Source organism: Alligator mississippiensis, chromosome 4, assembly GCF_030867095.1.
Source record: "Alligator mississippiensis isolate rAllMis1 chromosome 4, rAllMis1, whole genome shotgun sequence".
In the NCBI taxonomy this organism is placed as follows: Eukaryota; Metazoa; Chordata; order Crocodylia; family Alligatoridae; genus Alligator; species Alligator mississippiensis.
Genome location: NC_081827.1, coordinates 129636101 through 129664024, shown reverse-complemented (window position 1 = coordinate 129664024; position 27924 = coordinate 129636101). Strand labels below are relative to the sequence as shown.

General features: G+C 43.1%; 2 protein-coding genes across 4 annotated transcripts in view; both read right to left on the bottom strand.

The window, feature by feature from the left end:
* Nucleotides 1-27924, bottom strand: part of LOC132250202 (endogenous retroviral envelope protein HEMO-like) — a 100491-nt gene that overhangs the window by 56181 nt on the left and 16386 nt on the right. The gene's annotated exons all lie outside the window — the stretch shown is intronic.
* On the bottom strand, nt 816-27924 carry BMAL2 (basic helix-loop-helix ARNT like 2). The gene is given in 11 exon segments (XM_059726206.1): nt 816-1228; nt 4635-4793; nt 12112-12216; nt 19450-19594; nt 19952-20055; nt 22262-22305; nt 24542-24754; nt 26164-26250; nt 26322-26445; nt 27634-27759; nt 27847-27924. Coding segments are annotated over 11 exon segments (1392 nt in total). The 3' UTR covers nt 816-1021.

Here is a 27924-nt window from a genome sequence, read left to right as displayed (position 1 = left end):
GTGGCATTATTCTGCCAACTCAAGCATGGGGTTTTATCACCTTACAGGCACTCTGTGGACACGCATATACTTTTATTAACAGAACAGGACTTCTGACAAAACTTTCTAAGGTACACTGGGCCTTAATACCCCTTCCCTGCACCTGCTCCACAGTTTGAATTCAAGTACCTTGAACAAGGGTGACTAGAACAGTACATACTTTTCCAAATGAAGTCTTATGTGTGATTTATACAATGGCATGAACATCTCTCTTTTTACCTTTTCCTATTCTATTTACAGTTGCAGTATTTTTCTTTGGTTTACTGTTCTGCCCCTCTATTAATACACTGTAAATAACATAATGTGTTAATTAATCTATTATGGTATTTCTCCTTCCTCTTCTGGCATGCTTGTGCACAGATACAATTTAAATTATTTGTCCAGAACTATTGTATTCTTTTCCCTGATTTTTATGGTATATAATTTAGCACAGGTCTGATAGCTTCATTTCTGCTGTGACACTTTGCTTTGTTTTCAATCTTGACTATAAAACATTGTACAAAAAAGCTTTTAAGAAGGGCAAGGAATTGCAAACTGTAGTGTTTTCTTATGTACTACAGTAGTTTATCTTACAACTGTACAAAATGTGTGTAAAATGTGTTTCGATGATAGTTTACAGACACAGACAACACATGTGTCTCAAACTGTGCAACTGGAGCCTGTCCTACAGAAGCAACATGGATAAATAATACTCTTATCTACCCACCTGTTACAACAAAAATACAAATAAATAGAAGTTTCTAAAATATTCCTGTATATTGTACAGTACCGTTTGGTTAATGCTTTTTAGCAAAAATATAACCATGTGTTTTAAACATTCCAGTTACATATGGATCTGTAATAAAATTCTGAGGTTCTCCATCATGAAAAAATATTGCATTTTTTCTACATGTGTAGCAGAAGCCATTTCTCTGTGAACAAGGCGTAAGTCTTTAAAAACGTATAGATAGTAACTATGAATTAACATACAATTTTAAAAAAATTACCAATACAGTACTTGAGGAGTTTTTTGAGGGTTCTTGTGCATTGAAGAGACATTCCTTCTCATTTCTATAAAAAAGCAACAGTAGAGAGTCCATTGTATATCACTGAGTTCTCCTGGATCCCCAAGGCCTCCTTCTGCTTCTAAGTAATTCATGAGAGCAGCCGTAAAAGTATCATCATTTTCACACATTGCATTGAAATTCAATTGTCACCTATAAAATAATTAAAATGCTATTCATGTAGCACAAAAGTTTGTGAAACAATGAACTTTAAAATCAAATTTATGTTAAACAGCAGCTTTTCTTGAAGCCAATGGACCAGTTCTAACATTCAACGTTCATCTAAACAAATTATTAGAAGTGGCTTGCTGAACACTTGATCCTGGAATTAAAATCATGTGAACTGAAGGAACTTTAAAATTCTTGCTAATGAAATACCATTTAAATAGACATTTTCCTTCTAATTCATTATGCTTAAGAGAGAAACAGAGAACAGAAGAAAAGACTGTACTAATTTTTTGAACTAAAAGTTTTGTCAAAAGCAAATCTTAAGCTAATTATTTTTGACTATTTGTTTTTGTTTGTTGAGGGTTTTTTCACTAAATTTTCTACTTTTCCTTCTTTTCTTAAAGGTGAATTTACCAAAATCCTGATAGGATTCCTTAGTAAACAGTAAAACCAGTCCATTACAAGCTCTGATGTTACAAAGTTGTCTTTCCATTTCAAGTTCTGGATCCCCCAGTATTATTCAACTATCAGACCCTGCTAAAAGGGAACATGTGATCTTTCTAGAGGGCAAGGAGCTCCTGTTGGAAGAGGGCTACAGGGGAAAAACATGCATCTTTAGTTGATCATGAAGCATAAGGGCTGGAAATCCTCTGACAGCTGTAGGCCAGAGCAGGCAGAGGAACTTCCTTCTTTGTCATTTTGCCTGTGTTTTTTTAATAAAGAATAAAAAAACCCTATAGTGGCACTGATTCCTGGATGGACTGGGGAAATGCTACATTCACCTTGCATGTAGGGGAGCAGCTGCCTAACCCACAAAATGGAAATAATTTCAACATTTAAACATTTTCTGCAAGAATACTGGGGGTTTTTTGCCTAACTATTAACCAGAACATTATCATATACATAGAGAGCCCATGCAAAACAGCTGTTGCTGCCCGATTACATCCAGTTCCTGAAAAACTCTGCACAGGAACACTCTTCCACAGTCCCTGATTTTTGGAAGAACTGTGAAGTAGCTACTTTGAACCAAAGGAAAAAGAATAGAGAGTAAACATCTATTCCAAACTCCCACTGCTGTGTTGGGGTTAAATAAGTATCTGGTGGGCACTCAGTACCTAGGTTTTTGCTTTTCTTTATACTGTGATCTCATTTATGTTTCAAAAGATTTCCTTCACCTAACATTCAAACACTATCTCTAAAAACTGGCAGAAACCCTGGGTCCCTCTACACATGCAGGTAAAGGTGCAACGGCATCCACATATGTGCGAGCCACATAATCATGTTGTCACTGCTGCAAGCCAAGAGGTTTCCAGTGGCAGCAGTGTTCTCACTGCCACTTGCTGTGAGTCCTCCGCCTCACAAGGCCTGCAGCAGGGGTAATGTTCTCCCTGCTGCCCCTGCTGGAAACCCTGCAGTGACATTGGCTGCAGTGCTTGCAGTAGAGGCAGTATGGGGGAACACTGCTCCCACTGTGAGCCCTGCAGCTGAACATACTGACCCCACTACAAGTCCCACAGCTGGGGATGCTCACAAGGGGCACGTCCACATATGCAAGTACGTGCGCTTGCAGCAGCTTAAATAGAAGCGGTGCAAATTTGAGCCAGGGCTTTTTGCCTCAGTGCACATGCCCAGACATGCACTTTGGTATGGAGCAAATTGTGCCACTTTGGGCAAAATAACCCTGCCTGGCTCCTCCCAAGCCTGCAGCCAGGGGAAGCTAGAGCCTGGGGCCAGCACCTTTGCTGGCCCCAGCAGTATAAAACCTGTCCTGGCCAGCAGCTCAGAGCTACTTGCCCTCAGGAGCTTCTGGGGCCTGGGCAATTAGTATCGGGGGACACAAGCCCCTTGTGTCAGCTAGAATGCTGAAGCAGCATCCCAAATTCGCTTTTTAAAATACCCCAAAATCCACCTTCTTCCACAATTAAAAGAGAGTGGAGGGGATTGATCAGATAGACAATGTTTTATTGCTATATTTATAATGGTAAAGTAATTTAGAAGCCTACCAGTGTCTCTAGCATCATAATAAAATAAATCCTAAATTTTTATATGTTTTAAAGTTTGCTTTTGGTTTCCTTATCACATGGTGGGTGTGTGAAGGGGGGGGATGTGGGGTGATGCGGGTCAGTGTGTGGGTAGGTATGGGGGGACTGTGGGTGCGGAAGCTGCTTAGGAGGGGTGGGTCCCACAGGGCAGAGCCCCCTCCCCCCCACAGCACATAAACTACCCTGCCTGCAGGGTCCCAGCCTCCGGAGGTTGGAAACAAGCTGGAGATTTGAGCAGGAGGCTGGAGACAGCAGGGGAAGTCTCCAGCTCATCTCCAGGGGCTTGTCTCCAGCCCCCTGCTCATTCTCCTGATAGTCTCCAGCCTTGGGAGGCTGGAGATGAGCAGGGGAATGACCGGGAGGCTGTAGATAATTCAGGGATTCCTTGGTAGACTCCAGGCTCCTGATGGCTCCCCCACCCGGCTCCAGCCTCTTGCAGTGCCTACAGCTTACCAGCACTACCAGCGGTAGTGGGGACCACTCGGGGGCTTGTGGCATGGGGGGCAGCAGAGTTTGGCCCTGGCTACCTGGTACTCGCGCTGCCACTGCTGCATAGTGAGGGTGTGGCCCAGCTCAACAGTGCACTGCGCACTGTCTGCAAGCTCAGGGGTGCTGCAGCTGTCACCCAGGGCTCAGCACCGCTCAGCCTGAGTGGCCAGAGCTCCGAGACAGTGCATGACTCCCTGCTGAGCCAGGCTGCACTCGCATGATGCTGCAGAAGGGATGCCAGGCAGCTGGGGCCAAGCCCCGCTGCCCCATGTGCAGGGGGGGCTGTGCCATGAAGCCCCGAGCAGCCCTGACTGCTGCTGCTACTGCCGGTGAGTCTGGCGGGCCTGGGGAATGAACAGCCCTCCAGGGTACTGTCTGACCCCTGGATATCCAGGGGGTCTAATTTTGCCCCCATGCTGCAAATCTTCAGTGCAGAGAATATTTTTTGTTCCTGCGTGCGTCTCTGGCAGCAAAGGGGTTTGAGATGCTGCAAGAGGCACTTGTGCACTCATCTGGACGTGCCCAAGGGGGAACAGCGTTCTCCCTGCTGCAAGCCCCACAGCTGACAACACTGCCATCACTGCAAGCCTTGTCAGCTGCAAGGCTGGCAGTGGAGGGTGATGGGGCCTCACACTTGATGGGGTTCCCAGCCACAAGGGAGCACCTGGCCACATGCTTAATTAATGGTGTGATTAGAACAAGCTACGAAGTTATTACACATATGTTTTGGAATAACTTTGTATCTTATTGTTTGTTATATCATGCCATTAATAGGTTGAATATGTAGCTGGGTCGCAATTTAAAGCATGATTACCTGGTGAATCATGCTTTAAGTGTAAAATGTAGAGGAGGCCTCTGAGTCATGTTTAAAGAAGCCACAAATGCAATAAAAAAGGCTCTTACTGAGGAGAGGTTCATTGTTTGGGAATGAATTAGTGCCCCAATTTTGTTCTGAGGCATCTAAAACCTCCATTTCTGAAGGACATAACTGAATCAGCTCCTTATTTGGCACCTGAAAGAACAAAATTGAGTAAAGAAAAGACAAAATTTAAGCGTAAATTAATTAGAAGTGTATAAACTGCTACCTAAAATAGAAAGAGCTAATCAGTGCAAACCAGTAAAGTTGAGTACCCAGGCAGATTTAATACAATTAAAAATCCTGCATTGTTTATGACCCCCATAACACTGAATTTGGCTTAAAGTGGTAAACATGCTAACAAAAGGCTTGCATATTGGTCAAAGTCACTCGAACTGTGAGGATATTTTGTAAATTAGGGGTCTGACTTAATCATAAATGAAGCAAAAGGTGAGGGTGTGGTGCTGTACGTCAAAGAGCAATATACATCCTCAACAAACAGCACAGGGTCAGAGGAGGGGCAGACCGAAGTGCTCTGGGTTAGAATACAAGGGAGTTGGGGGGAAAGGTGGGTGTCTACTACAAACCACCCAACCAGGGGGAAGAGCTGGACCGGGAATTCTCAGGTCGGCTCGCAGAGGCAGTTAAGTCAAGGAACATGGTCATCATGGGTGACCTAAACTACCCAGACATCTGCTGGGAGGAGCAGTCAGCCACACCTGACTGCTCATGTAGGTTCCTAGCTGAGATACGGGACCTCCAGCTAACCCAGGAGGTGCAGTCCTAACAGGGGACATGCTTTGTTGGACCTGGTCCTGGCCACAGGTAAAAACCTGGTGAGGGGACTGCGGCTTCTCGACCACCTGGACAATAGCCATCATCACCTACTGGAATTCACCATCCAGCACAGAGTGTCAAAGGCCTGCAGCAAGGCAGTAGCCCTTGACTTCAGGAGGGCTGATTTCAATGAGTTAAGGCAGTTAGTCGGGGAGGCACTGAGGTCCCGGAGGTTAGGGGAGCTGGGAATCCAAGAAGAGTGGTCATTCCTTAACGAGATGATCCTCTGAGCTGAAAGGCATTCAGGAATGTCTGAAAGCTAAAAAAAGAGGCATACACTCAATGGAAGGGGAGGGCCCATCACCAAGGAAGATTATAGCTCCATTGCTTGAGACTGTAGGGGGGCTGTTAGGAAAGCTAAGGTGGAGACAGAACTAGCAACCCGGATCAAAGATAACAAGAAGTTCTTTTTTAAATACATGGGGAGTAAAAAGAAGGCACCGGGTAACGTGGGGCCTCTACAGGACATGCTTGGAAATCTGGTGGTTGTACCAGACGATAAAGCTGACCTCTTTAACAAATTCTTTGCCTCTTTTTTCTGAGCAGGGACCAGGACATTCCGTCCGCTGGGATCCCAGACAGACCCAGGAGAGGCACAGCCAGGCCCAGGGTCAGCGAGGACCTAGTAAGGGAACTTCTGGTGGGACTGGACATGTTCAAATCAGCAGGTCCAAATGATCTCCACCCCAGGGTGCTGAGGGAATTGGCAGAGGTCATTGTGGGACCGCTGGCACAGCTTTACGAGCACATTTTCAAAAAGGGGAGGAAGGAGGACCCGGGAAACTATAGGACCGTTAGTCTTACCCGGTCCTGGGGAAGCTCTTTGAGAAAATTATCCAGGAGCACATCTGCGAGGGACCAGCAGGGGAGATTATGCTTAGGAGCAACCAAATGGGTCCATTAGGGGCAGGTCCTGTCAGACCAACCTGGTTGCCAGGTCACAAAATACTTGGATGCAGGTGTCGCGGTTGACGTAGTGTTTCTGGACTTTAGAAAGGCCTTCGACACTATCTCTCACCCTGTTCTCATTAAAAAATTAGGCAACTGTACCATCGATGCCTACAGTCAGATGGGTCTCAAATTGGCGGGAGGGCCGCACCCAAATAGTGATGGTGGACGGGTCACTTTCGACCTGGAGGGATGTGGGCAGTGGGGTTCCCCAGGGCTCAGTCCTTGGGCCCACACAGTTCAACGTCTTCATCAGTGACTTAGACGAGGGGGGGAAAAGCAACTTGTTCATATTCGCAGATGACACTAAGATGTGGGGAGAGGTGGGCACTCTCGAAGGGAGGGACAGGCTACAGCCAGACCTGGGCAGGTTACAAGGGTAGGCAAATGAGATTAGGATGGGTTTCAATACTGACAAGTACAGGGTACTGCACCTAGACAGGAAGAACCAGCAGCATACCTACAGGCTGGGGGAACTCCCTTCTCATCAGCACAGATGCAGAAAAGGATCTTGGAGTCACTATTGATTCCAAGAAGAACATGGGTTGCCAATGTGAGGACGCAGTCAGCAAGGCTAAGCGCACCTTGTCATGCATCGACAGATGCATCACGAGCACATCCAAGGAGGTGATCCTCCCCGTCTATGCAACATTGGTCAGGCCACAGTTGGACTACTGTGTCCAGTTCTGGGTGCTGCACTTCAGGAGGGATGTGGACAGCATTGAAAGGGTCCAAAGGAGGGCCACTTGCATGATCAGGGGGCAGCAGGGTAGACTCTACGACGAGAGGCTACGGGACCTGAACCTCGTCAGCCTCCACAAGGGAAGGCTGAGAGGGGATCTGGTGGCCGTCTATAAACTTACCAAGGGGGACCAGCAGGGAATGGGAGAGACCCTGTCCCCCTGAGCACTACCAGGAGTAACTAGGAATAACGGCTATAAGTTGACTGAGAGTAGGTTCAGGCTAGACATCAGGAAGCACTACTTCACAGTCAGGGCGGCTAGGATCTGGAACCAACTTCCAAGGGAAATGGTGCTCGCTCTTACCCTGGGGGTCTTCAAAAGGAGGCTAGATAATCAGCTAGCCAGGGTCGTTTGACCCCAGCATTCTTTCCTGCCCATGGCAGGGGGTCGGACTTGATGACCTGCTCAGGTCCCTTCTGACCCTACCAACTATGAAACTATGAAGCTGGTCGGAGTCTGTTCACCGAGAGCAGTTAAGATTACAAAAGATATAGATGGCTTGTACATCCAATATGTTATATTAAACTGTTCACATTTTTCACTTCAAATACCATTCTCTATCAGTTTGCCACCACAATAAATAATAACTAATGAAAATAAATTTTGCTTAAAACCAAAACAGAAAACATATTGTTTTAGTTTCTGTATGTGCATTAAAGGACTGAAAAATTTGAAAATGTGATTTAAAAATACTAGTCTTTCTATTATTTTAAATTTAGCTTTCAACATGTTTATAATTTAATTTCAAATAATTTTTAGTGCTACTAGAAAGTGCTAAGTTGACAGCCATTAAAGACAACTAAAGTCTTCTTAACATCAAGCAGTATTCAGCAAGCTCCCCCACCAGGGTTTGGCAAGAAATGTAACCCTCTTTTTCCAGCAGCAGCAGCTCTGCCACTGGGGTTGTGGAGGCATCTGCCTACATAGAAAAATGAAAAGGAATTACAAGTAAAATAAGGTTTCTTTTCATCCATGGTCCATTCACGTGTGTAATTTAAAAGAACAGCACTTTCACAGTGAATCTTGATGTCTAGGGCTGTGTGGTACACAAGTGAACATTCCAGCATGAGACACCAAAGAAGAAATACTTTAATGAAACATCTAACCATGAGGCAGGCTATTGAGGGACATACTCAGAAATATCTTTTAATTAAACACAACGTAATTAAAATAGTAGGTCACTGTGACACAACATTGTACTAGTCAGAAGACAATCCAATATATATACAAGCCAATCAATCCAAGTCTTATTTTACGTTATTGATTTGAATTCAGCTCAGGTAACAAGTCTTTGCCACATGATGGCTGCTGAGCAGAAGTTTCAATGCAGTTCCAAGTCTAGAAGGATTAACATCCTGAAAAACTCATTCCACGACCAAACCGAACCCACTCCCAACAACAACTCATCATTTGACAACATTCAGGAAAAGATCAACAGCAAAAAGCCCAAAAAACCCTCAGATTGGACACCTCACAGTGGACGAAACCCTAACCTTGACTGCTACATTGACTGCTTCAGGGAAAGAATGAACAATGAAATAATCAGCAACACGTGCCACCATAACAACCTCTCTCTACCAGAGAAAAAGGCCATAAAATCTCTAAGATGTAACCACCAAATAGTAATAAAACCAGCAGATAAAGGAGGAGCCATAGTCATCCTAAACCGTGAAGACTACATAAAGGAAGCCAAGACAGCTCTCTGACACCACCTACTACAAAGAAGTACAAGAAGATCCTACTCCCCTTTTCACCAAAAAAAACTCAACAATACCATCAAATCATTTCCATCAAGACTACAAGAAAAACTACAGACCTTGATTCCCCCCCCCCACTACCTAACCTGGGGACTTTTTACATGCTCCCTAAAATCCGCAAACAAGGGAACCCTGGCAGACCTATCATATCCAACCATGGGACCCTAACTGAGGAAATACTAGGTTTCAATCAATCCTAAAACCGCTCGTCACCCAAAGAGCAAGTTTTGTACAAGACACTACCGACTGTCATAACCCAATGATTTTAAGTGCCTCGGCACAATGGAATTTTTCCCACCACATGAGAGTCTCTGTGCACAGCAAAAGTTTTCTGTTGCAATAGAAAACTCCGGTGCAAGAGAGTTCCCGCCATTCGTATGCAAATTTGTGTCCTATCATTGGCCGATTCTAAATTATTCCTACGTGGCGGCTAGCGATTGCCTTGTTAGCCGTATAAAATTCTGTGCGACTTCCGCCCAAGTTGGAGAACTTTGAGCACGCTGCAGAGTGACTTAAGAGAATTCCTGACTCATGGCAGAGCAAATCGATAGCCTGATCAACTATCGATTTTTCTCCCCGTTGCCGAATGCTATCCCTCGACATAACCCCTTTTCCTGCATGCCTGGTTCGTTTATGGGTTCGCTGGCCCAGGTTTTTGCCAGCTGGAGCAACTCGTGTAATTATTTAAGCAATCGGACCACCTGTGTCGCGGCTACTAGCGGTGTAAGTAAAGCTTTTTTGCAACCAATATGTTTTGTCTGCCTCTCCATTCACCAGCCCACCCAACGGCCGAGCAATTTGTAGATCACCCCAAGTCAGCTCCGGCCATCTGAGACACTGACTTTCTACGGAAACTTAAAAACATAGACCACCTTCCTAGCAACACACTCCTAGCCGCCATTGACGTTACCCAGCCTATATACCAAAATCCCACACCAGGATGGCATCCAAGCCTGCCTTACACATGTACAGGAAGAAGATTACAACTCAGAATACAGACCCAAAGCTATTACTGACCTTATACACTTCATCCTCACACACAACAATTTCACTTTTAATAATCATCAACACTTCCTCCAGATGATGGGAACAGCTATGGGCACTAAAATGGCCCCACAGTATGCCAACCTTTTTATGAGCCACCTGGAAGAAGACTTCCTCAAGAACTGCACCATCAAACCCTTGCTATAGTTAAGATATATCGATGACATCTTCATCATTTGGACTGAAAACCTACAATCTCTGATTGAGTTCCATCAGAAATTCAACAATCACCATCCCTCCATCCAACTTTCTCTAGAATACTCCAGCACCAGCATCTCCTTTTTAGACACGATGATCAGTATCCAAAATGATAAAATACAGACCACATTATACAAGAAACCCACAGACCAACATACATATCTGCACAGAACCAGCAATCACCCTAAACACACCAAAAAAGCTGTGATATACAGCCAAGCCCTCAGATACCACCGCATCTGTACTGAAGAGAACACCCGGGATCGCCACCTCACCAATCTTAAAAAGGCTTTCACCCAACAAGGACACTCCTCCAGAGAGATAGATCGCACATTTGAAAGAGCCACCCGGATACCACGTGAAGAACTGCTGCAGTACAGAACCCCCCCCGGGCACAAATCGCACACCGCTGGTTATGACATATCACCCCTCCCTTGAGCCTGTATGAAAAATCCTCAAACAATCGCAACCCATACTAGAAAGAGACCCTATTCTTAAAAAGATCTTCCCAGAGCCACCCATCCTAGCCTTCAAACAAGCACCGAACCTCGCTAACTTCATCACCAGAAGCAAACTTCCTCAAGCCCAGAACACACCAAAAGGATCCAGACCGTGCCATGACAAGAAATGCAAAACCTGCCAACACATCTCCACCACCCCCACTATTACTACACCCCACAACAGAGCCATCAGCATTCCTGGATCTTACAGCTGCACCTCCAGAAATGTAATATACCTCATCCAATGCACCAAATGCCCTGATGGAAAATATGTAGGAGAGACCAAACAACAACTGCGCACCAGAATGAATGCACACCGGAAATCTATCAAAGACAGAAATACCCAATTACCGGTGGGGGCACATTTCTCACAAGAAAAAACCACTCTCTCTCTCCAATCTCTCAGTCCTGCTCCTCAAAGGAAACTTACACAACACTTCCCAGAGATGAGCCTATGAGCTCCATTTCATCAACCTCCTGGATACTAAAAATCATGGACTAAATATAGACATTGGATTTTTGACACATTATAATCTGCCTGACAACTGACTCCCCAGCCCAGCCTCTGGCTTCTTTACTTTTCATTCCATCCAGGAAGAGCACACACCAACTGCTGAAACTTCCTTAGCCTGATGAAGGGTTTTTGAACCCGAAAGCTTGCTTAATAACTATTCTCCAACTATTTGGGTTGGTCTAATAAAAGATATATCAGATTCACCCAAGGAACCTTGTCCTGCAACATAAGGCATTTTTTATAAGCTCAACAGATAGCCAATGAACAGAATATCCTGAATGATCCTCTCAGCCTCCATGGTTCATGAAGGCTTGAAGAAAGGTGCAGTGGTTGAATAGTGAAGGTAAGATTATATTGTTGCTTCCTGTATCTCAGATTTTTTGCAAATGGAAAAAACTTCAGTATCTGGCCTTCAGTCACCCTGAGCTGTCACTAAATTTAGTCACATAAAATTCTAGCCATTTTAAGCAGGTCTAATGGGTCATTTATAGATGTGCTCCGGGAGATGGTGGGGAGGTGCTTTAATTAGAGCTGTGCTAATTAGTGTCCACAGTGTCACACGCATCAGCGTCCACGGTGTCACACACATCAATGTCTCCATGCTGAAAAGTGGCAGTGGGGGCATTAAAACTACAGCTCATCGAACAAGCTTTAGTTAAAGCACCCTTGCCACCATTTTTCAGTGCAGGGACACTGATACACATGACGCTGGAGTCTGCTGGAGCGTGGTAATTAAAAATGGTGGCAGGGGTGCTTTAACTACTTACCACGCTCCAGCAGACTCGATTAATCGAGTCTACTCTGATGCACTGTAGTTATGGCACATCAGACCATTCTCCCTGCACATGTACAGAAGCCCATGAATTCTTTGGACTATTTGATAGTGATCATTTACTGAAAAATCTAGGAAACAAGGATATACAATATACTTACATTACTGCAGTTAACAGTTAAAGCCGGAGAAGATTTCCTCATAAGATGAGATGGACTTAACTCATTGATAGCTGGAGAAGTATGCAATCTACAATTATATATACACTATATAGTAGATAGTACAAGCACTTTAATCTTACAATAGGCAACATCGTCAGTACCTAGCAGTACCAATTACAATCCCAGACATGCTAAAGTATAATTAAACTACTTAAGACTTGAAACACCACTGACTTGTTAAAAGTTCTGCCAGAGAATATTGTACTCTCTTTGCTTCTGGTTCTGGGTAGAGCAAGAGAAGCAGTGGGTCAAAGACTCAGGATCATAATTAGAAGACGACACTGTTGCTTTCTTTTAATGATCAAAATTAACCAATTTATCCACAAAAAATCATGGATGCTTCAGCACAGAAATACTCACTCTTGGGCATGATGCTTTCAAATACTAGAATATCAGATGTAAGGCAATTTGGGTAATTAACTTGGGGTGGGAGCAATAAATGACTCTCTATACTTTCTCTTACAGGTAGTCCTAGCTAGAGATGAAGGCTACTCAAAGGTGGAACCATCTCACAGTAGTGCCATGCTCTCACCCCTCCTTGTCTTTTCCCAACCTTGTTCAAGACTATAAGAGGGGGTACGGCACTCAGGTTGTTTCAGTTCTTTCAACCCCTTCCCAGGTCCAAACTTGCAACTAGGACATCAAAAAAGATCAAAAAGTGGGGCAGAAGGAGGAATATGCACAGTCCACCTTGAAAAAGTTTGAGTATGGATAAATAATCTTTGTTTATTCTCAGAGTAATTTTTGCCTATTATACTACTCCCATTCCCATACCTGGAACAGTTAAGAGTGCCAAGTCTCTGGGGAAAGGAAACCTAATTGACTGTAGAACTGCTTTTCCCAAACTGAGCGTGGGCCAATACACTAGATTTAATGAGAAGAGTTTTGTAAATGTGTGAACAAAACTTCAGATTACATCCTTGCACATTTCTAAAGCTGGAACATGCTTAAGGCATGCTATGAAAGATGTTTAAGGCATGTTATGAAAGCCACCTCTGTTCATGTAAAGAATGATGTCAATTCCACTAGGAGAGATATGGAGGCCTGTCTGCAATTTCTGCTATGCATTTAGGCACATGTTTAAATATCTGCCTGTCTGTTACTAGTACTAACCCTGAATTAAATTATTTTTTGCTGGATTTTCCTAAATTATTTAATCCTATTTAAATAGAAGGCTATAGCTGATAGGGCTTGTGAGCTGGATGCTTCTCCTTCCAAAGTACTGTAACACTGAGGCACATCGAGGAATAAGATTATCTTCTTTGGGAATCACCACCTTGGAGAACAGGCTTCAGATGAATTCTTCTCCAAACAATACTGAAGCACTCACCTAGGAATTACTGTAAGGATTTACAAAAGTGGCTAAAGCCAGGTGGCCCAATCAGTTTGAGGAAAATAAATATATTTTATGAAGAAACTTGTGAAGAACCTTTATTGATATCCAGTTATAAATCCTTCTTTTGGGAGGAAGGATCCACTTCTCCTGGGACTCAGAAGTGCTTGCAAAAACCTGGACTGGCTACATGAGGGGTCTTTTTTTTTGTTCTTTCCATTCCCCACGCCACCAAGTCCCAGTTTTTTGAACAGGGAACATGTCTGAAGTGATGCTATGGGAGGCTCTTCCTTACAAGACACACTGATGAGCCAATTGTCTAAACGGTTAAGCCCCACCCTGGCTCATGGAGTTTTAGCTACAATAGTTCATGAAGTTCAAGAAAAGTACCCTGACGTACGCATGTGGCAGTACATAAATGACGTCATGGTAGGCAGTCAAGACAGAGAGGCTGCCATCAAGGCCTTTGAATCATTGAAAGAGAAAATTCTTACCTTTGGATTCACACTGTCTGAACAAAAAATGCCTTACAAGCCCTTAAAGGAGCAGTAACTGTTCATGCCTCTCTAGTAGCACGACGTCCCGAAGGTGAGCTTTGGCTCCATATAGGTGTCTCAGAAGGAGGACCACACTGGAGCCTGTGGCAGAAGGAGTCCTCAGAAGCAGAAGGAAAACCCCTTAGATTCTGGAGCTGAGGCTGGAGAGGGGCAGAAGCAAGGTATACTCTCTTAAAACAGATGCTGTGTGCAGCAACAGCAACCCTGGAAGCCACAGAAGCACTGAGAGGGGAATTACCCACAGTTATCATTACTCTGATACCTATTCTTGGAATGGCTCTGTCAGACAGCCAGCTACCACCTGGGGGGAGAGCCCAAGACACCACAGTCCAAAAGTGGATTTATTACATTTTGAGCCAAATCCAACGAGTAACCCCAAAGGGACGCCCTGCATTAGTTGAAAGAGTTACTGAAAGTACAATTAATGTTTATCCTGATCAAACAAACTGCAGTGAACCTTCACCCATCAAAGAAGCACCTCCTTTCTCACCTGAAATGGAGACCTGAGCCGATGTTGAAGTCTGGTTTACAGATGGGTCTGCTGGAGGTCGTGCCTGGAGAGCAGCCGCCTTGAGGATTTGAGAGGGCAAGCAAATAGAATCTCACGGCCTCGGAAATAGTGCATAGTATGCCGAGCTCCAAGCAGCACTCGGTGTGGCTATGTGGGAATTAATAGAAGGTCCGCGTCCTAGAAGGCTCATCTATATTTATAGCGACTCCTGGATGGTAGTAGAAGGATGTACTAAATGGCTACCCCTATGGAATAAAGAGGACTTTAAAAGACGAGGACAAGACATTTGGAGCCACGAAGAGTGGAAAGCCTTATGGGAGTTAGCCCAAAATAAACTTCCTTTACACATCCGACATGTAAGTGCAGCACATGGAAATAAGGCAGAAGGCCCAGAGGCAAAGTGGAATAGACGAGTTGATCAGCTAACAAGAGGAGAGCGCTGAAACGTTGTATGTTGAAGAAAAAAAAAAAAAGATAAAGTGGCTAATCCATGGTTACCCAATTCCTCCTCCCACTGTACCCCTGGGGAACGAGCCACAGAATGGCTACATCGACAACATGGACACGCCAGGCGTGATGGAACCACCCACCTGGCTGCATCTTGGGGCATTCATGTAACTAAGAAAGAAGCAGAAGAAATAGTCGACGCATGCATCACTTTCTGTGAGGTAAAAATGCAATTAAAACCCTGCTCGACTGTCCCATTGTCATTACGTGAAGGAAAGGTAGTGTGGCAAGTATGGCAATGTGATTTCATAGGCCCCCTCCCTCGGACTTCCCGAAAGCGACAGTATGCGTTTGTGGCTGTGGAAGTTATCACAGGAATGACATTTGCCCATGCCTCAGCAAGAGCTACAGCCCAGGACACTTGTGTAGCACTGGAAACTTTACTAGCTGTGTATCCACCACCTATAGAACTACAGAGCAATAATGCCATTCACTTCTGCAATCATTTTGTGTATGACTGGACTGTGAAACAGCATGTTATGGACATATCACAGCCCACACCATCCGCAGTCTAACAGATTGGTAAAGCAAGCCAATGGCATCCTCAAATGCAACTTGCGGGTAGCTGCTGGCCCGGCTCTTAAAGACTTGGACTTGCACCTGAATTGAGCTATCAATTGGGCCAATAACCGACCCCATCCGGGAGGTAGCCCCATGTAACAGGCCTTTGGATTGGGTGGTCCCCGCAAGCCGACAGTAGAGCGACCTAGGGGTGGTGACCTGGGAAAGCTCCAGGCAGGAGATTGAGTAGTAGTGAAGCATCCTCAAGGAGATATATGGGAGGGGACACTATCAGCAAAAGGTATGCATAGTACATGGTGGATATTTAAGTCAAATTTATCTAACAGGAGCCAAGCTCCTTGTTGTCTTGTTCCTTCAGATTGAATCTATCCACAAGTGCAGCCATAACCATTTCTAATTGAGCCTGCCACTGAAGACGAGTCCTGTTCTGTCACTGGTCTAAATCAACTGGCATCATGCAGTGGTGGACTAAGTATACTCTTTTTATTAATGCCTTGTTGTGTTTCCTGGGTAGGGCATGTCTACTATCCTTCTTATTACCCAGATATCAATGAACTTGCTCCTGAAGACCTCAAGAGAGTAGTCTGACCCTGAAGAGCATCCCCCAGAAACGCGTTCAGATCACCTTCACGTGGTCCAGCTGCAGTATCCATACTAGAAGAAACCAGCCACCCCGGAATGAGTGAAGTCCTGGTCTCTGAGTAGAAGAAACAGGATAGTTGACTGGCAAGGTGGTAACTGTCAGTGCACCTGTGGCACCAGTTATCATCTTGGGTTCATTCCCTACCTGAAGGCTGGAATGGCTAACTGTGGGAGGGGGGGTAATTGTTGTAGTTTTGCTCATTTGAGAATTTGTTGTTACATGCTTCCTGAGGGGAACCCTGTTAAGCTCAACGCCCCTGAGTTTGTGTCCCCAATAGTGCATTCTGCATTTGTTCAGCCTCTCGAGCTACTGCGTTTATGGAAGAATCTGCCCCCTCCCATTCCCATGGCTAACAACACTCTTCAGCAATGGTGTAAAGCCCACCAGGTGGGAGAGTGCATTACAGGTTGGAACAAAGTTATTACATGGTTTGTAAATCATACCTATACAGAGGTGTGGTGGAATGGTACCCACTTGACTGCAACCAGAAATAGGCTGTATCCACAGGTCTCCAACACTTATCCTCATCTTTTTATACCAGTAAAATTCCTAAAGCAAATTAGTGCTACAATTCTGCCAGAGCAGTGCCATTTCATTAACCCGATACAGCATCGTCCCCATGAGTGGCAGTGGGAGCTCTTTCGCTCTCTGGGAAATGAAGCATGGTTACAGGCTCCCAAAGAAGGAAGGATAAATGTGATCTGTGAGAAAACAGAGTGTTTACTACTATCTCTGGCCGTTCCCCCACGGGAGGCCCCAACACCACCTGTGTATAACTCCACACCCTGGTGGAAGTCATAAGTTAAAATCCCAGCCCACTTAACATGACCTGTGTATATGAGTTACCTAATGTGTCATATGTAACAATAGGGCAAAGTGTTTGTTGGAAAGGACCAAGTTGTTTGCTGCATGAAAATAGTACCACCTGGACTTTATGCCATTCATGTTGCTTAAGAGCTAAAAGTGGAGCCATTGCTCTACTGCAAATAAGTAACCGTACTATTGCCCTAAAATGGCCAGAAAATTTCCTCTGAAACTATACCTCTCAACTTTAGGATACCCACTTCATGGGTATCTGATGTAGACATGCCACAGTTAAAAAACTGAAATAAAGTAAAAAAAAAAGCTGCAAAGCCTTCAGACAAAAGCTCAGCAAGGTACTCGTTTGGCTCTCCTTGCTTGAGATGGTAGGAAAATCATCAGTCTAGCTGTCAATGTGCCCGAGCCTTGTAAATGGTATAATGTAATCTGTACTATTCGTATGTCACCAAGTGTCACCTCAACTACATGGCTAACCATCTTGCGTATCACAGTGGCAACAGCTAAATGGTGTTTTAATCGTTGTTGTTGTAAATCTGTTCATGCTATGCAAGTTAAATTTATAGATCCCTCCCCATTTCCCGATGTAGTGCATATGGCTTTAGCATTTTAATTGTAGCTGTCATAGTGCTTCAGCAAGCAAGAGGTGGAGTGTGACAGCTGAAATTATGTCTGTGTGATAAAGGTGCTTGCTGAAGGCTCTATGAAGATTAAACTAAGAGTTTTTCTGTATTTGTTTAGATATTAAGCTATATGTTGTTGCTAAAAGCCTAATTAAAGTTTAAGATGTAGTGAGGACTTGTATAAAGTAAGACCTAGTAAATTTAGCAAAGCCTTGAAGTAGTAAGGCCCTGTGGCGTAGTTAAAATTACCTTACCAAAGGAATGCAAGGCTTGTACTGCTAATTGGTCAGTCTAAGGACAGTTGAAGTAAAAGGAATCTGAGTGGTTGTATGTTATCAGAACCATTCAGAAGCTATAAATAAGCTGGAATATTTGGAAACCATTCAGAAGGAAGAGACAGCTCTGTAAAAAGAATTAGTTAGATGTTGCCTGGTCAGTGGGCCTGTGGACCTTGAAGAGCCCAAGGACTGCATTCCAGGGTCCTTTCCAGTACCCTTTTGGATAGTGTCGTTCAGGGACGCCTGACTTTGCTGAACTTTTGAGGAAAAGAAGCTTGCTGTGTATCAGGCATCAGAGGGGACTGCCGATAAGTTGCTGATGCGAATTGCTTTTGTCTGTCATTGTTTGTCTTGTTACTATGCATAGTTGTGTTTTTGTTAAGTCAATAAATCTTTCTTACCTTTCTACCCCCGACCATACTCTCAATCCTGAACCCTCCGCAGGCAGCTGGGACACCCCCCCACCCCTTCTTACCTGAATTTCCTGTTCCCGAGCAGGAAGGCTCAGGTCCCAGGCCAGAAGCCTTTGCTAGACAGGGGCTTCTGGCTGGGCAGGGAGGGGGCGAGTGGGCCTTGTTGTTCAGGGTCCTGCTGTGGCTTCCCTGGGTCCTACTGCCCCTGGCTCCTTTAACAGGCAGCCTGGGGCAGATAAATATTAATTTCCTAAATTTTTTAGGGTCCCCGCAGGCCGGATAGAATGGCCTGGTAGGCTGGATCCAGCCTGCGGGTCATATTTTGCCCACCCCTGGGCTACAGGAAGCTGCAAAGTATGCAACATTAACCCTCTTGTCATTCTTGCACCAAGAGATAAATTCCTGGCCGTGAAACCTGGTGACTGATTACACTCACAGCATGTTGAAAACAATTTAAATTGTACCTGCAGTACAGGGCAGTACAGCAGCAAAATGGCTGCTGAATGGTTTTGGCACTTCAGATACATCGAGAGGAATGGGGGGGAACGGGGAGGGACGAAAGGACACGGGACTTTTTTTTCCCCCTCTACCTCTCTGTGGGCTTTTAGGGATAGATGGAGAAACTGCACTTCTTTCCCACCCCACATCCCCATCTCTTGGCAGTCCAATCACACATTGCCCCACCATCTAGAGGTCAAGAGTTACTAATAATGAGTTCAACCAGGGACAAATGAAACCTGTTAAACCTAAACGACAAATATACTAATTGGAAAACTATTTTGCTTCTCCATTTAAATCACCTTTTAAAAAATGTTTGTTAATCTTTTCCCTTAAGAATTTCCCACCAATTTTCTTTTCTAAAAAGCACGTTTTAAATGTAAAACAATTGCTATGATTCCAATTAAAAACAAGAATCAAGAAAATTAAAAAGTATGCTTTGACAATTAATCAAAATGCAAAGAGCTGGTATTTTCTAGCCCTGTCCTCCTTGTTAAACAGGTAGCATATTAATGAGAACCCTAATGCAGACAAAATTAAGAGGCAGTCTATTACCAATTACTTACAATACTACAGTGTTGGTTGACACAATGTACTCCAGTTCTTTGGTCCAAGGATTTATGAAACTAAACCACTGACTCCTTAACATAATGAAAGTTCTATCTGTTGCTCTGAATTTGTAGGAATTTGTAAATATTTTTTCTTTACTCTGCAACACTGGATAAGAAAAAAAATTAACTGTAAAATCTGCTTTTACCAAATCAGTTTTGGCAGCCACCCCACTAATAATGCAAATGCCATGTTGCATCAGTCACATAGCTGGTACTTTATAGACAGATTTGAAAATAGGGTTCCTTATTGAAGTTAAATTTCATACTTGGGAATATTATTAGTTTTCAAGGACAGCCCATTCACCAGGATCCTAAGAGTCAGTCCTTTAAATCCAGTCTTTAAACGCATGATTATATATGATTTGCTTGACAGGTCCCTTTTTTCATACTGTGCACTAGATGAAGAGAGATAGAAGTAAAAGGTCAAAAATGTATATAATTAGGGAGGTCTAATCAGTTCATACTTGCTTGTGTTTATCAGTTAGATGATTTTGATCATCTTAATGGAAATACTGATAACACGAAGTTCCTAGAAGTTACTGTGGTAGATACCCTAAAATTTCTGTTGCATAATAAAATAAAAGCATCAAGGCCCAGGCACAATCCTGTGGCTTCATGGGTCAGATCCAGGTGCTCTGCAGGCTGGAAGTTGCCAATGCCCAGTGTAACCTATTACTAGAACTACAGAGTCAACCGTGTGTCATACAACCACAAGAATTAACACCCTAACCTGTCACAGGAAAAGCAGGAGGACAACAGCAGCCAGTGTCCTGCTGCTTCAAGGGTCATTAAAATATGCTCAACAGATCCAAGGAAAAGGACCACTCTTCCCCCACAGTCCATACTAATCTGACCATGGCCTTCCTGATTCCTTACATGGTGACTGGGGTGACCCTGAGCAGAGTAGCAAGACCCTCTAGCTAAGACACTCCAGGTTTTAGTCCCAACAAGAGCACTGGCACACCCTAGTTAAAATCTCCAGCCTTGGCTGGAGCCAGCATCCAGTGTTTTCATGGAAGGAGAAAAAAAGCCCTCTGATGTGTTATAAAAGGGAGGGGAAAATAATTCTTCTCAGCACTATGTGGCAACCAGAAGAGCTCAGAATAGTGGTAGAGCATAGGCATGGCTACTCCTAGATCATTCCTGACCAATGCTTATCCAACTTCTTCTTGAAAACCTCCAAAGATACAGATTGCACAACTTCCCTAGGCAGTCTATTCCACTGCCTCACTCTTCTAACAGTGAAGAAGTTCTTCCTGATATCAAGTCTAAACTAAATTCTGTTGCAACTTCAAGCCACTGGCTTGTGTCTTGCTTTCTACAGCAAGAGAGAAACAGCATTCTCCCTCTTCATGGAAGCCTTTCGGATATTTGAAGATTGCTCTGTCCCCTCTTAAGTGCCTTTTCTGCAAACTGAACATGCCTATTTCTTTTAGCCTCTTCTTGTATGGCTTACCTTTCAAACCCTTTATTATTTTTGTCACCTGCCTCTGGACCCTCTCTATTCTTTTTAGAATGTGGGGCCCAAAACTGCCCACAATAGCCCAGATGAGGCCTGAGTAAAGAGATACTGAGCAAAGAAGTACTATCATCTTCTTTAGCATCATACAAAACAGAAAAAGGCACAACAGGTATGGCTTCAAACAAACCTAGGAAACTTATGATGGTTAACTACAGATTACGCTGGCACTGTTTACAACAAAAACAGGATATTACCAATCTTCTGGTAATCAGTAATGTCAAAGACAAAATACAATTCAAGCAGCATATGGTGCTTGATGTACAGGTGGTGGTTAAATCCTTCTACTCCGGCTAGCTCTTCTACACTGTGTTGTTAGGAGCCCTGAATTTAAGTAGGTCCTTCAATATTAACACTGTTATAAGCCTCAAGACTCTGATTAAAAAAACCAAAACAATGATACTTAATAAAGCATAAATAGCTTAGCACATGTTAGTCCCATATAAAAATCCATCCCATTAAATTCAGCTTAAGCAGAGCCTTTAATATTTAAAGTTACTAAAATATAATATTGCGAATTTCTTTTAACAGCCATTCTGAACTCTGACGGTGAAAATTAGGCATTGTAACTAAATCTAAATGTTAAATGTCAATATTAATTTAAAACAAGAGTGTTTAAACAGTTAACTTTCATTTTACACTATAGCCCAGTTCTAACTAATGAAAAAAGTGTTTTTAAAGTAAACACAGAAAAGTAACATAGTACTTCTAGTTCTAGGTACAAAATAAGAAATGACACAGTCCAGCCACTCTGAGTACGTGGGTTAAATATATTAGTAAACCATGGGTAAATGCCCTTCTTTATTAAATAATGTATTGTCAAAATTTCAGTATAATTCATTAAGTGGCAAAATTTTAAGTAGTAATGACTTTCTAGTTAAATGGTGTTGCTTATATACAAAGCTAAGCCTTACACTTAGGTCTCAAAATCAAACCTCAAATTCAATTTTAAGTTAAAAGTATGTTAACTTTTTCTTACTTATGTTTTAGTCTTGCCAGTCAAACCATTAGTGTAAGGTAATATGACATCTTTTTTCTACATTGTTCAATATATGCAACAAACACAGCACAAGAATTCACAGGTTCAGAAAGAAGCTGTGATTCCTTAAATAAGAAAAGGTACAGCTTAAACTTAATGGGAAATTTATCTGGGTAGTTAGTCCAGCTTAACAAATTCTGTTTTCCAAAGTAGAAACTATTATGCAACCTAAATCTAGATGTCACTACCAGCTCACTCTGTAATAAAAAGATGCTTACTGCTGGTCTACATAAACAAAGTTTCCACCCATGGTGTGCCCATCTGGCTTCAAATGCTCGCTCGCATGCTGCCTTGGTCTGGGTGGTAGAAGGTGTACACTCTAGAGTACTGTGGGTTCCCCGAGGTGGGCTTCAGTTGTCCCTTTGGCCTTCCCCAAACTCACCTGCCACATCTTTGAATGTTATATCAGTATGGGGTTCAGCCTCCAAGTTCCCCTCAGGGATGACAACTCCACTTGTGGGATGTTCTGAGGCTCCACCTCCCCTACACCCCAGCCTTACACCAACTTCTGGTGGGGCACCAGATCTTGACATGGCAGCCTCTCCAGTGCAGATATTCCTCATGCCCTATCATATCCTCCTCTATCCTTGGGGAAAGATAATTAACTGGCCTGGGCTCTAAGCCTGCAATCCCCTTGAGCTGGTCAGCTCTCCTCCTGGGTTTCGAGGGTGCCCCTTGTCGAGCAGGGGTAAAAGAATAAAATGAAGAAAAGAAACCAAAAGAAGGGACCCAAAAGGTCTCCCTATCTGGTGTCCTACTGGTCAGCTTTCTCAGCCTTCCTGCCTGAATTTGGCAGTGCTCCCCCGACACTGGTCCTGCAGGGCTCCCCTCTCTTCTCTGCCCCAGCCCAGCTTCCCGACCTGGTACCTGGGAGCGGTTGAGTGGGGACACCTTTGCTTCCCCGAGGTTGGCTTCAGCCTCTCCCTTGAGCTTGCCGTCCTGGTTGCCCTGCTGCTCGGCGCCTCCCTCGATGCACCTCCTCGGCAGCACTAAGGGAAAGGCCCTCCCAACACTCTGCCCCTCCTGGGGCTCGATCTCAGTGCCTCTGGCGTGAGGAGCTCTCAGTGCTTCTCCAGCTGCCCATTGCTCGGGCATTTCAAATTCATGCTGGTCCCGCCTACTACCAGCATGGAGAGCCTCCACCTCCTCACTGGCTCTCCCTTCCCTAGTGCCAACAGCCACTTTTATTCCTGCCAGTCAGTGCGTCCCTATGACGTCACCCACTGGCCTTAATTGTATAACCTGGGCGGTACTCCAAGAGGTACCCCCTCTCCAATTGAAGGGATCAAAGCACGTGCACAAGCGCTGTGGGAGGTGTAGGGACTCTCCTCCCCCTATAGAGCAGAGCCAGACCACCAATGGGGACTTAGCCATATACCTTTTAATGAGGGAACAGTACTGGGAACATAACCAGTATAAACCAGGGGGGTATAGGGGACACTACAATGCCCTGAAGGAGCAGGATTCAACAAAGGTTAGACACTTACAATCATAGACATATTCATCCAGTTGACAAAAGACAGGGTTAACCAAAATGTAAAACACAAACAGCAGAACAAACGATACTGGTTGGTATTACTGGAAATACAAAAGACACAAAATACAAAATGTCAAATTACAAGGAAAGGGCCTAGGTACCTGGAGGGGGAGAAAGGGGGAAAACACAATGGCCCCTTTCCACTGCAAGAGGAATTACTCCTTGTTAGCTCACTCACCCCAAGTCACCAAAGCTGGGACTTGAACTTCTCATGTGGTAGGCAGAAACTCTGCCACACAGCCACCAGTGCTGGTAATGTGCCATGCTGCTAGGGGTCTTTACCTTCCTGGAGCCCCAGCCTCACGTTGAGCTGCCTGGCCTCTGATTGGAGGAGCTGGAAGCAGAGCTGGGAACCTCTCAGGTCGCTGCTCAGATCTTGCTGGAGTGGGGGAGCCTCTCCTGCTGGCCACAGCCTCTCATAGGGGATCCTGAAGCCCAGCAGGAAGCCTCGCCTGCTGGCCGCACGCCATGCTGCTGAGGGTCCAACCGCTGCCTGCAGGTCCCACTCCTTCAGGCTCTTCTAGGGCAACTACACCCACCCCACTGGCTGCTCAGCTCTTGCCAGCTCTTTGAAGCTCCTTCCTCATGGTTCCTCATTAGTCTCTTCTCTGAGTCAGCCGCACTGCCCCTTTTATCCCCCTCCAGATGACCCAAGGGGCCAATCAGGGAACATGGAGGGTGAGTCTCTGGGACCTGATTGGTAAGGAAAAGGAATCCCAAGTCCTCCAATCATCTTTTGCCCTTTCAAAACCCCTGGGCTAGGTCACTGCCAGCCAGCCTGTCATAATTGCATAAACGTGTGCCTTGTAAACCACACATACTTTTCTTTTAGATCTTCTAGCGCTGCTCCTCCTGCAGGTTAAGTAACTGTTTTGTATTCTTTCTTTATTTCACTGTTTCTCCCTGTGTAGAGTCCTGCGAGCGGGGCTTCCCAGCCCCTCCTCTCACTATCCCTGGGACCCACAGCAAAGAGGGTAACAAATTCTGTTGGTTTGACCTTTCTCTCTCCACTTTTTTGTGAAACAATATAAGGGTACAATCTCCCAACTGAAACAAGACAGTTAAAGTTACCACTGTCTTTTTCTGCCTCATTCTCCTCTTCCACTCCAACTTCATTAAGAGGCCAGCTCTTCAGATAGCCAGTACAATGAATTGTACTGTATTTTCTGTGATCTAATTTAAAAAATGAAAGAAAAAGTAGACACCTCATGAAAATCATTTTTCAGTTTTGGTCTGTAAAACACCACCTGTTGGGTTTTGTGCATTAGCCCTACATAAATAATGTCACCATATATTGTTAAGTTACTGTAGTTTTTCACTATTCAGCTTCAGCTTACCTGGGACAGTACAATTCTATTCTTATGTAAGATTTGGGGCAATAAACCACAGCAACTAAAACATGTTTTCACACATACAAAAGTAAACCAACATTTTAGTAATAAACAGATTGCTTTCATTTAGTACAAATGTGTTTTATGTAGTTTCCATGGTATGGACAGAAGATTGAAGATTAAAACAACTGCAAACATGTAACATTAGAGAGTACAAAAGGGAGCACTATGGATTGGGGAAACCAACACAGTTCCAAAAAGTGTATTTAGATTATTTATGTTCCTATCCTGTAGAGAGGAAATCTACTTGCAGGTTCCAGTACTAAGACATTTCTCTCGAGGTAAACTTCAAGGTACTCAATTTTTCTACCTTGGAAAAATAAGTCCGAGTTAATCCAATTGGTTCAGGGAGCATCTAGATATTTAGTTCCTTAGTCATTCCTTTTGTTAAATAGATGCTGATCCAGATACTTTAAATATGAAATCCTGATTCTGGGAGATCTGCCACCAACTTTAAGGGTCCCACGATTTTACTCTAAAATGTTTATGAATGTAAAACTTTTTAATATATTCTGACTCAGTTTGTATTACCAAGAACAGTTTTTATTCAGAACGAAACTGACTTTATATTTCAGTGTCCAACAATTTCAGCAAGCCTTGCACAAATCCTTTTTAATAAAAGCTAAAGAACTAGATTTTAAGAAGTGTCCAAAACTACACTGAAAATGAGACAAGCCTTTACTGTCATTCATGTACACCAAAATACATGGTAAGTAAAGATGGCTATAAAAGTATAAGTTCCAAGAACTACAATAAACAATTGACTTTTTGCTACAAAACCATTTAAAAAAATCACACTTGATACATTTTTGTTATTGTATTTAAACTTAGAAAAAGATATTTGCTTATTCTCTGCAAAACTGCACACTTTGTAAGCCTTATATCTACAACTGCCTTCAAGAAAGACATTTCTTATACTTCTGCACCAATTCTGTGACTTTCAATAATCCCCTAAAACTTCAGAATTCCATTAGAAGTTTTCAAATATTCATAAACAGTAACTGCATCTCTCATTTTTTAAGGGAAAAAGGCAGGCAGATAAAGGATAAATAAGCCTGCTTTGCCTATCATGGGTTTTTTTTATATAATTATCCACTGAAGTGTTTGCTAACAATTTAGACTAAATTACTCAGAATTTATTATATCAAATTTGATAGAATTTCCAGAGTCTACTACACTTAAAAGAAATACCTTTCTTCTTTGAGTTAGGCAAGTACTCTTTTTCTTCCTTTACTGTTTTCCTACTATGTTTTATCCGACAGAAGGAATGCATTTGCTCTACAGAATAACTGAACTTATAAACAAATGACAACATAAATATATTCAGAACTTCTTAGTGTTAAGTGCACACTTACTTTTGACATCTATACGTTTTTCTCTTGGTGAAACATCTGAAGAGGAAAGTTGTTCTTTCACTTTGGCAATATCTTTTGGATGCAAATAGTCAAATACATTTTGTCCAATCAAGCTAGCCTAAGTAAAAGATATCTGTTCATTTTAAAGCTGTACCTCAGTTATCCTGTGCTGTACCACAGCAAAGAATCAGTGTTCCAGGGCTGGGTTTTTTTTTTAAAAAGGGATCTGAATTACTTTCCCTGAATTGTAACATTTATTCTGTTTTAGATTCCCTAAACTAAAACATAATATAATCTCTAATAAGAAATGCAAGTGATGCTAGAAGCAAAACAATTTCAGCTGAAATCATTAGAAAAAAATGGTCACCAAAGGAAGCTCATTTATTCCTACCCTCTTAAGATATTTTAACAGAAATCTTTTTCAAACATGAGTAAACAATATTAAATCCCACATCATAATTATCCATTCTGATATACGCTCCAGTATATTATGTGAAGTAGTAAGTAAAACATTTTTCTTCTATTTTTTACCATTTGAAAATTTCTAATTAGTTTGTCAACTTAAGAAAATTACTAATCACTTACACTTATCACTTATTTCTATCTACCATAGTTTCTTTATGATTCATTTTAACTGACATGCTGTTACATTTCTTGTCTGACGGACTTATAAAGACACCCACGAGGATTACTAAACTAAAGGAGCTTTCTTTTGGCAATTTGTCTTGTTTCAACCTGTTATTGCATGGTTTGATGCCAGGGGACCAAAAAGAAAAATTAGGCACAAGCTGCTGAATATATATATAAAAAAAAAAACAACCCATAGAACACAAGTCTACATTAGAAAATCAGTTGACTACACCACAAAAATTAGGTGACACCTACTGTATAATTGCAGGACTAAAGATTTTGATTACATTTTTTTAATTATTCAATATAATACTGAGTCTTTAAAGAAAGTCTTGTTTGCTCTTTTTTGTGTGAACTTGTCCTGAGAACATTCAAATTTAGTTCGCTTCAAATCAGATGTAATCTTTAATCTTCAGAAAACAAAGTCTTCGTAATGGGCTGTTTGCTTTTATAAAAGAAAAGTACTATGTGTCCCAACTCCTTGAAGAAGTGGTCTGGTTTACAAGAAAGATAAAACCTGCCTTTCCAATGAACTCTTTCCACAGAAAGCAATAAGCAAATATAGTATGAAGGCTTCTTGCAGGTGGAAAAATCTGTGCACGCCATACCTGTGACAGTCTCTTGAAATAACGCAATTCTTTCACAACAAAAATATTGGTTTTTTTCAATTCCTCACGCTGGGCTTGCAGCAGAGAATTTCTATGGTTTTCATCTTGTTCAGAATGCTGTACCACATTTGCTCAGAGATCTGAACAGCCATTTTCAGATTATAGCTCATTCTTAAAGTCATTACAGCTTTGACCTGCCAACAGAGACGGAACCATCTAAAGTTGGGCTTGACCACTCAAAATAGCAATAGATAATAGGCACAGACTGCAATCCTACAAACCGTGCCAAAAACACCAATACCAGCATCTATGTGGAACCCAAGTGACTTCAAGAGACCTCCCAACAAGTACAAGGACAT